The sequence below is a fragment of the Denticeps clupeoides genome, chromosome 11 (assembly GCF_900700375.1).
Source record: "Denticeps clupeoides chromosome 11, fDenClu1.1, whole genome shotgun sequence".
NCBI classification, from domain to species: domain Eukaryota; kingdom Metazoa; phylum Chordata; class Actinopteri; order Clupeiformes; family Denticipitidae; genus Denticeps; species Denticeps clupeoides.
Window position 1 is genome coordinate 21,730,720 of NC_041717.1, and position 14,567 is coordinate 21,745,286.

Consider the following 14,567-nt stretch of genomic DNA (forward strand, 5'->3'; position numbering starts at 1 on the left):
ACCTCCACAGTCACCGGACCTGAACCCAGTCCAGATGGTTTGGGGTGAGCTGGACCAACAAGTGCTAAACACCTCTGGGAACTCCTTCAAGACTGTTGGAGAAGCATTTCAGGTGACGACCTCTTGAAGCTCATCGAGAGAATGCCAAGAGTGTGCAAAGCAGTAATCAGAGCAAAGAAACTAGAATATAAAACATGTTTTCACTTATTTCACCTTTTCTTGTTAAGTTCATAACTCCACATGTGTTCATTCATAGTTTTGATGCCTTCAACGTAAATGGTCACGAACATAAAGAAAACACGTCGAATGAGAAGGTGTCCAAACTTTTGGCCTCTACTATATATATATTTATATTTTTATATATACATTTTTTTGTATTATCCCTCTGCCGCTACATGTTGAGTTTTAAACTCAACTCTGTTATCCTTCACATAACACATAAAAAGAAATCCCAGTCACATGCAGTGTCTGAGCAGTAAGGGTTGCTGACCCCCCCAGGGGATCAGGGGTTCGAGCCCCGGAACGTTCCACCTTCGCGTCTACCTTGGAAGCTGTACAATATCTGCACAGAGATATTTTTAAAGAAGCCACTTTGTGGATCTTGAAGGCCTTTTCGGCTTGATCAGGAGCTGGAACGTTGCCCCCGTGCCGATCTGAGATCCTCCACGGCGTCACCACCACCACTCCCGGCTCTCCGCGGTAAAGGAACGGCAGAGACAGGGCAGTTTTAATGGAGATTTATTGGCGCTCAGGCAATTTAACACGGAGGCTGCGTAAAGCTGAACGGGGAAGCATCACACGTGTTCCAGCGCAGACAATGCGGCTGAAAGAGCGTTTGCGGACACAGAAGTACATTTTACAGGAGCGTGTAGGTGCGTAGAGCAGATTAAAATCCAGGTTCAGGTTCAAGATTACGTACAGCAATTCCACGGAAACCAAGGCAACTATCATATTTCGGCCATATTGAGCTAACAGAACATAAACCCCCCCCAAAAAAAACATATATATATATATATGTATGTAAGTACGGGAGCCACGGGACGATGCGAAGATCTCGGGCGTGGCCGCTCACTTCTTCCTGCCGCCCCTCTCCTTCAGCGCCAGGTGGATGATGGAGCCGTTGTTCATGTTGTAGTAAGCCAGCGAGTTGGAGTCTTTAATGAAGATGCCCTGCGGACGGAACGGAGCGGGTTTATTTGTATTTTTCTACGGTCCCGGCATGAAGACGGAGGCGGCGCAGGAAGGAGGGCCGGTTTACCTCGTACTGGAGCTTCTGCTTTCCGGCCGGCATGCCCGTGGCCTCGTGGATCTTAACCTTGATGACGGACACCTGGATAAGTATAAGCAAGTAAGTGAAGTGATCGCCACACGTGATACACAGCAGCACAGCACACGGTGCACACAGTGGAATTTGTCCTCTGCATTTAACCCATCACCCTGAGTGAGCAGTGGGCAGCCATGACAGGCGCCCGGGGAGCAGTGTGTGGGGACGGTGCTTTGCTCAGTGGCACCTTGGCGGAACGGGATTCGAACCAGCAACCTTCTGATTACGGGGCCACTTCCTTAACCGCTAGGCCACCACTGCCCCTTGAGGGCAGCCAGGGGGGCGGAGCTTAGCAGAGGTTCTAAAAGCCAGGCCGTCTGGCGTGGCCGCATCTCTTACCTGGTCGGTGAGGGGCACGGTGAAGTTGAGAATTTGTCCGCTCAGCTTCCATTCGGTCTTGTCCTGCATGTTGGGCACCTGCACCTTGACAGCGACGGGACCCTGGGTGCGAGGAACGGAGACACTTAACAACATGCATCCCAGCATTCCCTGCTTTCTCGTTCACTAATCATTTTTCAGGAACGTCGCCGTTCCGGACGCATCTGTAATTTTGAAGAGTTCCTCACATTTCGATAACAGAGGGGGCGGAGCTTCGCGAGGGGCTTCGGGGTGGTGCGACAAGCTCAGAACGGACCATTAAAGAGCAAGAACTTACCAGTTCCGCACGGAAACTAATCCTGAACGTAAAGAATTTAGGCGGCAGGGGGTGCTCACCTCTAAACCTTCTTCATTCTAAATGCCAATCACCAACACGCCAGTAAAACGGAACGTTCTAGTGCAGGTTCACTCTCTACAACATTCGCAAGATTCGGCCTTTCACAACAGGCTACGCAGCTCCACCAGCCAGCTACACTCCTGCACGCCCTCTCAGATCTACAAACGAAACCGGACTGAAAATCCCCTCTTCACGGAGAGTTGCTGGTGTCCTCTTGTAAGTCGCTTTGGATAAAAGTGTCTGCTAAGTAAAGGTAAAAAGTAAAGATAAAGGAAAGGTAAAAAGTAACGGTAAAAAGTAAAGGTAAAAAGGTAAAAAGTAACGGTAAAAAGTAAAGGTAAAAAGTAAAGTAAAAGGTAAAAAGTAACGGTAAAAAGTAAAGATAAAGGAAAAGTAAAAGTAAAGATAAAAGTAAAAGTAAAGGTAAAAGTAACGGTAAAAAGTAAAGTAAAGGTAAAAAGTAACGGTAAAAAGTAAAGTAAAGGTAAAAAGTAACGGTAAAAAGTAAAGATAAAGGAAAAGTAAAAGTAAAGGTAAAAAGTAACGGTAAAAAGTAAAGTAAAAGGTAAAAAGTAACGGTAAAAAGTAAAGATAAAGGAAAGGTAAAGTAGTCCTGTTCCGTCCGAGCACCTTGTTTCTGCGCAGGAACTCCTCCTCTGGGATGAGATTGTCCTCGGACTTCATCTTCTTGTTGACAGGCTCGTCGTCTGAAGGTGGGGGCGGGTGGGCGGGCGGCATGGGGGCAGCGGGCACGCTGGGGGGCTGCGGGATGGGCGGAGCCGGGACAAACGCTGTGGAAGAAAGCCGGTTTTATTTAACGATCGGAACGGCACGATTAGCAGTAAACGGTGTAAACAGAGGGCTGTGATGAGCAGACCTGCAGGGACCACCATGGGAGGGGGTCTGGGCGCCATGATGTGGGGCGCGGTAGGGGGCATGGGCACCACGTTGATGCGCGGCGTGTGCAGCATCGGGGGCATGGGGGTCAGGACCTGGCCTGGGGCCAAACGCACAACGGGGGCCATGGGGGGCCGCGGGATGACTGGCACGGCCGAGAGCAGAGTGGTGCGCACCGGTGGCGCCACCTGGTGGTGAACAAGCACAGTTTATTGTGACCACTACTACAAATTAGTACAAAAATAATTAATTAGTATAAATGGATGAATATATATTTCAGTATAATTATATATATAATAATTCAGTGTGTGTGTGTGTGTGTGTGTGTGTGTGTGTGTGTGTGTGTGTGTGTGTGTGTATATATATATATATATATATATATATATATAAAAATTAGATATTAGAATATTTTCTAATCACAAACATGAGACACAGAGAAGCTTATTGCTGCACTCACAATCGGTGGTGGGCGGGGCACAGTGGCGAGGGGCGGGGTGGGCTTGGGCAGCATGGGCGGAGCGGAAGGCAGAGGCGGCTGGAGGACCTCGCTGGGCTTGCTGGGGCCGATCTTCTCCTTGGACTCGTCCTCCTGCACCAGGCCCTTGGCTTTGTGGATGGCCTCGATCTGCTCCTGCAGTGTGATGTTGGCCTGCGCCGCCTGCTGCGTTCGGGCCATGCTGCCCGAGTGCCCGTCCCAGGTCACCTGGTGCCAAGGAGACTCGGTTAAGACTGTAGATCCTTCTCGGTTAAATAAAAACATAAAAACACCCACATGCATCTTCACGCCACAGATAAATCCACGTTATGTTTAGAAACACTATATGCAGTGAGAATGTGGCGCGAGAAACCAATGAGAGGCGGGACCTCCTCTGATTGGCCACCTCTGATTTAAAGTTAGGCGCACCAGTGCAAAAAGTGTCGTAAGTGATGCCGATTTTTACCTGCTACGTAGGTGCGTATCGTCGTTATAACAAATTTTTCATGAAGACGTTCCAGACCAACCTTCTCTTCCGGCTTCTGGATCTCCTCTTCTCCGATCTTCTTACCGATGGCCGTCTCCTCCACGCCGAAGATGTCGGTACGCCTCTCGGCCAGCTGCTTCAGGCTGCTCTCGATGTCCAGGCCGGGCGCGTACACCTCGTCCTCGATCTGGCGCTCGCGCAGGCTGCGGTCGCGCTGCTCCAGCCAGCGGGGGTCCAGCAGCCCGATGCGCATGTGCTCCTGCATCTTGCTGGCCGGGATCTTCTCGCCGGTGATGGGCGAGATGAGGTACTCGTCGGGGGCCGCGATGGTGGGTGGCGGCTTCGAGGCTGGGGGAGAAATTAATAAAGTTCTTCCAGCCCACGACTCACGTCCATTTTAACTGAGACGTGACCTCTAACCTTTGGGATCGTAGTCCTTGCGGATGATGACCTGGTCAGGTGTGGGTGGCAGTGGTGGTGGCATCGGGTTCTCCGGAGGCAGCGGAGCCTTTGTGCCATCGTCCTCGTCATCTGAGCCCTGGAGGACAATTTTTTTATTTTTTTTATTATTATTATTATTATTATTATCATCATCTGATGTGTCTGTAGCTCTCTGACCTCGTCCATGTCCTGCAGCTGTGTGTCCTGGTCAGGCTGCCCTTCATGGCGACCTTCGTGGCGCCCGCCGCCCTCGTCCTCATCCTCGCTCTCCACCTCCATCTCCACCTCCTCGCTCTCGCCGTACTTCTCGTAGCGCTCCTGGATCAGGATGCGGGCGCCCAGCTCCTCGGGGTTGGTGGGTGGAGGGAAGTTCCCTGCAGCAGAGGCGGTTGTTAGGGGTGTTGGAATTAACCGTATACATTTATCGCGTTGCTTGGTGATATTCTGGTTAAAAAGTGGTGCCGGTAGTGACTGTGGAGGCCTGATCTGAGAACAGCGACGCTCCGTGTAGTTTCACCGCGGTTAGAGTTCAAACATGTTGGGGGGCAACACACTCGCCTGTGAACCAGAAGACCCAGGTTCAAATCCCACTTACTACCATGGTGTCCCTGAGCAAGACACTTAACCCCGAGTGTCTCCAGGGGGGGACTGTCCCTGTAACTACTCTGGTAAATGCTGTAAACACACACCTTGCTCGTTGGGCTGGAAGTCAACCGTCTCCACGACGACAAAGTCATGCCAGTCGATCTGGGCGTAGGCCACCCGCTCCCTCTCCCGCTCCTCCTCCTCCTTCTTCCGCTCGCGCTCCTGGATCTTGGCCCACTCCACACGGTAGCGCACCTGGAGAGCCAGGAGAGCAGAGCTGCGGGACGCCTGGCGCGGAGCAGAGGAACGGTGACAGCGTCCTGTCAAGGTCTTACCTGGTCCAGCACCTCTTTCGGGTTCTCCGCCTCCTTCTTCAGCTTCTGCAGGAGACCTTTAGGAGGAATCAGGACCTGGGGAAGGACGCAGAAAAGGACTGGGATATGACGATAACGCCTCTTTCAGGAGGTAAAGGAGCTTCTCCCGCATCTGCTGTACCTTGGTGTACTGCTCCACCAGCTTGGTGAAGTAGTTGAAGAGGCTGTGCTGCGGCCGCAGGAAGTCGAACTGGTAGTTCCTCTGCTCCTTCTGCATCAGCTGGGTGAGGAACTGCCGGCCGTTGCGAGCCACGAACTGCGCGGTCAGCTTGACCACGTCCAGGTCAAAGGCCGAGATGGAGGGGGGGTCCGCCATGAACTCGAAGTCCGGGGGCGGCTCCTTCGGCACCACCGCCTCCTGGATGACCTGGGCCTGAACCTGGAAACACCGAAATGTCTGCTTAGATCTGGATAATTATCTGGACAGCGAGGGATTTCCTCATATGAAGGCTGGTTGTGATAAAAACGTTATCAGAATAAAAAGTTAATTATAACCATTTATCAAAATAAAAGCGTAACGGTGGTTGCCAGGTAGTCTTTTGGATTTCCAAAAAATTAACTAAGGCCGGAAACTTTTAATAATTAGGGCACTGGCCAATAGCAGAATCCTGGTCTATGATGTATTTTCTACAGGAGCCTGACCTTCTGCGGGAGCTGCTGCGGCGCCTGCTGCAAGGCCTGCTGCTGCATGACCTTCGGGATGGCCGCGGACGGCTCCTGGGCTTTGCCCTCCTTGAACTCGTTGACCTTGTGACGGTAGTAGGCATGGTAGGGGTCAGTGGGGTTCAGGAAGTTGAACTTTGGGTTGTTGATCTCGTTCTGGCGAATCCTGGCCTCGAACTCCGGCCCGTTCCTGGTTATAGGCGAGAGGGGAAAAAAAAACATGGTGCTCACCAAGGGTGATGGTTAAACGCAGAGGACACATTTCACCGTATGCTGTGCTGCAGTGTTTCACAATGACAATCACGTCACTTTCAATTGATGTGGTTATTAAGAAAGACTTTAAATGTCCCCTGACATTTTATTTTGCTTTTATATCGGTCTTGTTGGTCCCTTAATACTGTATCTAAAGTCTCTTTCCGAAATTCAGCCTGGGTGCAGAATTACATGACACGATGGTAGTAGGTGGGGTTTGAACCTGGGTCTTCTGGTTCGTAGGCGGGTGTGTTACCCACGCCGTTTTGGTGTCTGTAGCTTTAAATACTAATGAGGCGGGACGAGGGGGAGAGCGGCCTATAGAAGTTGAGGGGGCATTCCTGGAAATTACGTCTATGCCACCATCCACAACGCTTTGCACAGACAGGAAGTCGTGTAACCTTTCCCCCTTATGACGTCATATAGGAACAAATTCCAGATCCAACCGTCTGAGCAGCTGCTAAATGTTAAATCATCTCACAAAGTAAAATCTACATGATAGGGGACTTTTAATCAAACAAGGATTAGATGCCACGCGATAAAAACGAGACCATATCGAACCTGGCCACGAAGCTGGCTGTCTTGTCGACGATGTTGCGGACCTCGGGAGGGGGGTAGATGATCCCGACCATGGGTTTTGTTGCAGGGGGTTCATCTTTCGTCTCCTCTGGCTGAGGCGCAAAACAACGGTTCAGTCAACACCAAAGCAAGGGATTTAAAATCCATCTCGAGTAGTGAGACATATCATACTGGCTGCATCTTGTACAGAATTATATTATAAAAAACTTCGCATGCCACTGTTAGCTTAGCTAAAAGATTAGCTTAAAGCGGCGGAACTAACATTTAACGTAACATGAAAATACGTCCAGAAATGTGTAAGCTATTACAAGCAGAATATCACTTTCAAAATCGAATTCTCTAACAAAGAAATACTATGAGCATGAACGCCAGCGACGCCACCTTGTTGTTGGGCTCCGGCTGGACGATCTGGACTGGGCCGGGCGGCATGACTGCGATACACGGGCGAGAAACAGGCCTCGGTTTCCTTAATCACGACACAGCGGCGTTTCTTCTTCCAAATTGACTCGCAGATCGGACAAAAACAACAATCCACAGCTTTCCAGTTTAAAAAAACTGGGTGGGAAACACAAAGCCTGGGCAAAGCGCGAATCGCCGAAACCGCGTCGGCGCCGCCAGGAGGTAATTTCAATGTACTTCCGGGAAAATGATGACAATGCATTCTGGGAAATGTAGTTTTTTTTTCTTATTTAGCGTCATGGGAGAAGTTGTCACTTTCTCACTTTCACAGTGAAATGTGTCACCGTGAGCAGTGGGCAGCCATGAAAGGCGCCCGGGGAGCAGTGTGTCTTCTGACTACCGTTTCTTTACCCACTAGGCCACCATTGTTATTTGATTAAAATTATTAATAAAACAAATACAATAATAAATAACACAACGAAACCACATTGAAATATGTTTGAATGTCTGTTTCACTGTTCGTGTAAAGTGAAAAAAATAAAGTAATTCGAATAAATGAACAAATAAAATTGTTGCCACATATTTACACGATGGCAAAACAACGTGGATCATAGTCCTTTCCACAGCGGGATGTTTGGAAGGTTTTTACCAAGTCCTGGCAACACGACCACAGGGTTGCTATGGAAATAAATAGACAACAAAGCTGGCGAACGGACGTTATGCGAAGTTGCGGAGTTATGAGCCACCTCCTGGGCCGCCAGGACTGCGTCGACAGCCTCTGCCCATAATCTGCAGGTAATAAATAAAACTGCTGTTTTGGCGTTTAAATGGTTAAAAGTAAAGCAGTAAAAGTCGCGGCTATAAATCAAGACCCGCCCTTTCCAATCCTGGCCAATCCCTGGCCGCGTAGTAATGATTGGCGGGTGCTGGACCAATTGGGACAAATGACAAAGTTTCTTTAAAGTTTCTATGGAAATAAATAGACAGCAAAGCTGGCGAACGGGCCATTTGCGATCGGAAGTTATGCGAGTGACGCCAAGTTGCGGAGCTATGAGCCACCTCCTGGGTCGCCAGGACTGCATCGACAGCCTGCGGAGGGACGTCATTGACCTCCAGGGCACCGTCATCGACGTCTTCTCTCGGACCGGCCCGGTCCGCTGCCCATCGTGGAAGTTCCCCGACAAGCTGGCGTGCCACCTGGACCTGGTGTCCCTGCTGGACAAGTACGACTTTGTCGAAGGCGAGGAGGAGATTAACCAGAACTCACACATCGTGTTGTTGGAGCTGGTCATTGACAGGTGGGCCAATAAGAACTTTATTATCTTTTATTAATATTATATAGTATGAAGTGACGTCACACTGACGGTCCCATGTGTCTTGCAGGCTGATTCTGCTGCTGCACAGTTTTGACCTCCACGCACGCCTCATGCTGGGGGCAAAATCGATCAAAGCCGGTCAGACGCCATCCGGGGTGTCCATCGGGCCCGTGGTGAAGACCTACTGGAAGAACCTGGTGCTGCTGCCTGGACAGGCTCTGCAGGTGAGGACGTCTTACTGAGACGGTTCTACTCACGTTCATTACAGTTCACATTTAAACGGGTCCATTAAACAGTGTCCAGTCTGGGGACACTGGGGACCCCATTTACCTGGATCCCCAGTGTCCCCAGAGTCCGGCTTTAAAACACTAGTGTATACGTTCATACGGCTAACGCACTGCAAATTACTGACTTGGACACTCTAAGTACTTACGAGAATCTTGTCGTCAGCGTGAACGCTTAATGGCGGCGTATGGAGGACTAGGACAGTTCTTCCTTTCCTCCCTGTATTCTAATTTCCTCTCTCTCGTTTTCCAGGAAAATGTCTCAGAAGAGCGACGGACATCGAGTCGGACATCGTCTTCCTTCCAGGAGAGCAGCAGCGATGTCCCCCATCGTTCCCCTACATCCTCGGGAACATCAGTCAGCCCCCACTCCCAGAGTGCCCCGCTTGCACTCAGAGACCCCCCTCGTGCCGCCATTTCGTCAGATGCTCACACCGTGGGAGTCCAGACGCTGGAGTCGTCCCTGGTCCCCTGTGACGCCTGTGGCCAGGTGCAGAAGGCGCTGCGTGAGTCCAGCAACGCCCTCGTGGCCCTCTGCCGGTCTCTGGGGCTGCCCTGCTCCCTGCAGAGCCTCCTAGCGGAGATGGAGGAGTGCGTGGGGGTGGGCCGCCTGACGGCCTACGACGTGGCCCAGTGGGCTTTGCAGCAGCAGAGGGACATGAGACGTGTGGATAAACACCTGCATGAGGTGATGGACACCATAGACCCTCTCAAGGAGAACCTGCGTCTGGCGGAGAAGGAGAGGGAGGAGCTGACGTCACGTCTGAAGAGAGAGCTGGACAGGTGGAAGATGATGGAGGAGGAACAGGAGCGCAGGGTGATGCAGCTGAAGAGCAGGCTGCAGGAGGAGCAAGATCATCTCAAGAGAGGTACTCCAAAATTGATATCTGGCCCCTAGTGAGAAGTTCTGCTAAATGAGCTGATCAGATTTTAGTCATATTAACATGAGATAAATGAATACGAGGTCTTCTAGCCTGTCCATGGTCCTGCAGTGGCTAGAAATGGTGATTCTTCTTAACCGCTTGGAGAGCGGCAGCTCAGACGGTCGGATCTGGAATTTGTCCCCTTATGACGTCATAAGGGGACCGGTTCCAACCCCTATAGGCCACTCTCTCATCCTCGTCCCGCCTTTGTCCTCCCCTGTAGCATTTAAAGAACTTGCTGGAAGTGGCTGTAATTCTATGAAAGCAAAAAAAAAAAGTTTAATTTCATGGGACCTTTAAAATTGCTTCCGTTTATATGCGGGCCGCGCCTTCGTCGCTGGTATAACGGAATAACAGAGTATGTTTTTTTTTTCTCAGGTGCTGACGTTCTCAAGTCGAGAAACCAGGAGTTAGATACAGAACTCAGCTCGCTGAAGGAAACCAGAAACGCGCTCGGTAAATATCAGTGTTTCCGTAGTCTATTTCCCACAATGCATGGTGGTACGAGACCTGATCGTTTGTCCCCGTGTCCCTGCTAGAGCGTGAGAGGGATGCGCTGCAGGAGGAAGTGAAGCGTGTGCAGCAGCTGGAAGACGCCCGCGTCCAGGTGGAGGAGAGGAACGTGGCGCTGGAGGCGGAGCTCAGTGGCGCCCGGATCCTATTGGACAAGGAGAAAGCCAAGTATCAGAGCGCCACACGCCAGCAGGAGGTCTGTATTCTGAGATGGGGTCAAAGTGTTAAATGTGCTTTATTGTGACCGGGCAATGCGGGTCATTTTTACAAATATTCAAACGTGAAAGTCCGGTATTTGGCGTCTTTCCGCTGAACTCGGATTTGGCTCCAGACCTGGCAACAGAGCCGCTATAATGGAGTGTTTGCATTGTGTGTGCAGTCTCTGCAGCAGAAGCACCAGACTCTGCTGGAACGTGTGGAGTCTCTGGTCGTGGAGCGTGAGGATCTGCAGAGCAGACTGGAGGAGGAAGAGGAGAAGAGAGAAGAGCTCACGCGTACGGTAACACACGGCACGCGGGAGAAGGACACGCTGCAGGAACAGCTCACGCAGAAACAGGTACAACACACACACACACACACACACACACACTAAATTACAACCAACAGTGCAGTTCATGGGCTCGGACGGACCTGGCTGGGAACGATAGGTCTACCTTGTTGAATATTAACCAGTTATATTTAATGCTTTTGCTATTATCAGGACATGTTGTCAATATAAACTGACACACAAAAGGAAACAGAAATAAATTAGCTTTAAAAAAGCAAAACTGTTGACGAAAGTAGGAACTACCAGGTGAATATGGGTGGTAGTAACCCCACTTACTACCATTGTGTCCCTGAACAAGACACAAGACACTGTCCCTGTATCTACTGACTGTAAGGCGCTCTGGATAAGGGCGTCTGGTAAATGCTGTAAATGCAGGATCAGGGTGTTGGAGTTTACTGTGTAAAAGGTGACAAATACGTAGACAGTGAAAAATACCAGAAAAATGTCAAAGTTGAGAAATATTTACAACAAGATGTTTCTGGGGGACATTCAAAATTACACTGAGGTCTTCTTGAAAGTTAAAAGCACCACCCTTCACACAGCAGAGAATCAGTGCAACTCGAATCTGTTCCTTATTATTGTCATTAATTGTCATTATTGTCCCTGTGTGTGTGTGTGTGTGTGTGTGTGTGTGTGTGTGTGTGTGTTGTACAGGCCCAGTGCAGCCTTCTTCAGAAAGACACTACAAGGCTGGACGCTCGTGTTGTTGAGCTGGACGAGAACATCGCTCAGCTCAGGGCGGAGCTGGAGCAGGCCACCCAGAGGGAGAGGCTGCTGGTGGACTTTCCTGAACTCAGTGGTCCACCTCAGGGCAAAGTAGTCCAGAGTAAGAACCTCCAATGTGAAGCTTCGTAACTGGAGACATTAGGAGCTCAGACTCCATAGAACCGGGTTTAATTTTGTGGGTTTTCATCTGATCTCTGTTTCGCGTCTCAGGTTCTGGTGACCTAGTCCATGACATGGAGCAGCAGCTGCAGGCCAACCAGTTGAGAATCGGGGTTCTGGAAGAGGAGAACGTCTCACTGCGGAACGGCCTGGAGAAACTGCGGGGTGGAGATGTGATCGGAGGCAGCAGTCCGGTAATCAAGGTGGGTGGAGCCTCCGCTACGCCACCACGGGCTACAGATTCACACCGTCCACTTCTCAGCCTTTATATCATTTGGCCGCATTAGTGCTCGAGCTGTTCAACTTTTCAGAGGTGAACAGCTTCATGTGGTGAAATGTTGTTTCTGTTTATGTCACACAGGCCGTCTCTCCACAGCACAAGTCTGCACCTGAAACGTCCCCACAAGAGCAGCTTTGGTCCCACAGCCTTGGCACATCGTAAGTCCTGAACATAGTCAACACAGAAATACAGCTAGTTATAGGCTGCTAGTTATGTGTATCGAGCTAACGACCCATCCAGACATTTGTGTGTAGTTGTTTCTGTATAAAGGGGAGGAGCCTGTATGCATGATTGACAGCTGCTTTACTCTGGGTCTTCTATACTTAATTTGACTGTATATCTATATTACTCTATATCTCTATTTATTTCTGTAGTTCTGCTGCATTGCCGAAGGGTAAAACTTCCTCCCGCCACCTGTCCTCCTCCTCCTCATCATCATCATCATCCGTTCTTCGTCAGCACGCACTGCACCTCGCCATCCCTCCCGACACAACCAACGCTGAACGGGCGTGGCATGCTGCAAGAAACCGCTATGCAGGCAGCAGGCGGAGGGGAAAGTGAATGGATATTTATTCACAGATCAAATGACAAAAAACATGGATAATTTTTGTTCATACTGTCTGAAATAAAATACAATTTGAGGAAAATGTATTACTTGCTTTTTTCATTTTTTATTCACATTTTCCAAGTTTTTCTTATTCGGGGTCGTAGAATCAAGCAACAAATTACCAAGTCGTATAAAGCAGCTGTTCTGAAAGTAAAACTACAAGCTCTTTTATTTTCTGTCTCTTTACGAACGAGGTTGTGGTTTTATAAGGATATTTCAGTGCTTTTGGAACCCTGGTAGAATTCTGTGTTGTCGCCCTTGAATGGTTCAAATCATATTTGACCAACCGATATCAGTTTGTGGACATCAATGGTGTTTCGTCTTCACACAGTAAAGTAGAATTTGGTGTTCCACAAGGTTCTGTCCTAGGTCCGTTACTTTTTTCTCTATACATGTTACCTTTAGGCGACGTCATCCGCAAACACGGTATTAGCTTTCATTGCTACGCTGACGACACACAGCTGTATCTGTCAGCAATGCCAGACCAGAGGCAGCAGCTGAACAAAATAGAGAATTGTCTGAAGGACATTAGACAGTGGATGCTCACCAACTTTCTCCTGTTAAACCCTGACAAGACAGAAGCGCTTGTACTTGGGCCTCAAGCAGCCAGGCATAAACTGGCTGACTACACAATAACCCTGGATAGCCTTTCTATCTCACCGAGTATTGAAGTGAAGGATCTAGGTGTCATCATTGATGCAGGTCCCTCATTCAGTTCGCACGTAGATAATGTCACTAGAATAGCATTCTTTCACCTTAGAAATATTTCGAAAATAAGAAATATCATTTCAATGCATGATGCAGAAAAGTTGGTCCATGCATTTATTACATCAAGGTTAGATTACTGCAATGCATTATTGTCTGGATGCTCTAGTAGGTGCATGAGTAAACTCCAGCTAGTACAGAATGCTGCAGCCAGAATTCTAACCAGAACCAGGAAATTTGACCACATCACCCCAGTCTTACAATCACTGCACTGGTTACCCATCAAATTTAGGATTGACTACAAAATCCTACTTTTAACCTATAAAGCTCTAAATGGTCTCGCCCCACAGTACCTGAGTGAACTTTTGGTTCCTTACGAACCGCCACGCCCCCTTCGATCAATGGGTGCGGGGTCACTACTGATACCAAAGGTGCAAAAGGTCACAGCTGGGAGCAGATCCTTCTCCTATAGAGCTCCGCAGTTGTGGAACAGCTTGCCTGTCAGTGTCCGGGATTCAGACACAGTCTCAGGGTTTAAATCCAATCTCAAAACCTATCTGTTTTCTCTGGCTTTTTGCTAAAGTCCTAGACCCTCATTTCACTTGATTTTGACACAGTGTCAATTATAAAGTCCAGTTTATCACAGAGTCCCCCTGTTAGACACACACAAAGTTAAATTCACCAGTTAGGCTGTCCTAGTTAGGGTACCGGGCCACTGTAGCACCAATATACCACATATTTCAGTATCGGTCGTACAGTGCAACCGTCTGCCGCTGCTTCTGTTTGTTTTTCTCCGAGACACGGAATCAGGCGCCCAGACTACTGGCAGACCCCAGTGATCAGACCAGCAAATAAATCCTGGTTCCTGACAACTGCTTTACAAGGACATAACATGAAACAAACCAGAGGGTCACCACAGCCACCACCACCATTACAACTACAGCTCCAGGGATCTTCAAATGGACCAGTAACATCGTTACAGACACCTTATCTAGACCATGACACTTAATACATCCTGGACTTCTCCAACCCTACCACCGTAGGACTTATTATTATATCATATCCAACCCTGCACTGACACCGTTTGCAGGCTCACTCTACCCTGGAAGGGGGTCCCTCTCTGTATCACTCCTTCCCAAGGTTTCTTCCTTTCTTTTTTTCTCTCTCCTAGAGTTTTTTTTGTGTGGAGTTTTTCCTTGTGTGCAGAAGGGTCAAGTGTGGGGGGTGTCAACTGTAGGGCCTGTCAAAGCCCATTGAGACATACTGTATGTGATTTTGGGCTATATAAGAAATAAATGTTGTTGTTGTTGTTTAAG

At 49.2% G+C, this 14,567-nt stretch overlaps 2 protein-coding genes across 3 annotated transcripts; one reads left to right on the forward strand and one right to left on the reverse strand.

Annotated features, from left to right (window-relative positions):
- Positions 1-722: 722 nt before the first annotated feature.
- On the reverse strand, positions 723-7,423 carry sf3a1 (splicing factor 3a, subunit 1). The gene is made up of 15 exons (XM_028997184.1): positions 7,174-7,423; positions 6,775-6,884; positions 5,941-6,151; positions 5,420-5,677; positions 5,260-5,334; positions 5,029-5,179; positions 4,517-4,713; positions 4,319-4,436; positions 3,939-4,246; positions 3,394-3,639; positions 2,917-3,124; positions 2,670-2,830; positions 1,664-1,765; positions 1,259-1,330; positions 723-1,170 (listed from the first exon to the last, which is right to left on the reverse strand). Exons 1-15 carry the CDS (start codon positions 7,219-7,221, stop codon positions 1,069-1,071), a joined length of 2,367 nt encoding a protein of 788 aa, XP_028853017.1. The 5' UTR covers positions 7,222-7,423; the 3' UTR covers positions 723-1,068.
- Positions 7,424-7,873: 450 nt separating this feature from the next.
- ccdc157 (coiled-coil domain containing 157) lies at positions 7,874-12,519 on the forward strand. Of its 2 annotated transcripts, XM_028997186.1 has the most exons (11): positions 7,874-7,986; positions 8,266-8,489; positions 8,575-8,731; positions 9,045-9,660; positions 10,093-10,170; positions 10,254-10,423; positions 10,607-10,783; positions 11,429-11,600; positions 11,711-11,862; positions 12,021-12,097; positions 12,314-12,519. In XM_028997186.1, exons 3-11 carry the CDS (start codon positions 8,618-8,620, stop codon positions 12,498-12,500), a joined length of 1,743 nt encoding a protein of 580 aa, XP_028853019.1. In that variant the 5' UTR covers positions 7,874-7,986; positions 8,266-8,489; positions 8,575-8,617; the 3' UTR covers positions 12,501-12,519. The 2 variants fall into 2 exon arrangements, with proteins under 2 accessions (XP_028853019.1, XP_028853018.1); XM_028997185.1 differs by having other exon boundaries at positions 7,890-8,489.
- Positions 12,520-14,567: the final 2,048 nt, after the last annotated feature.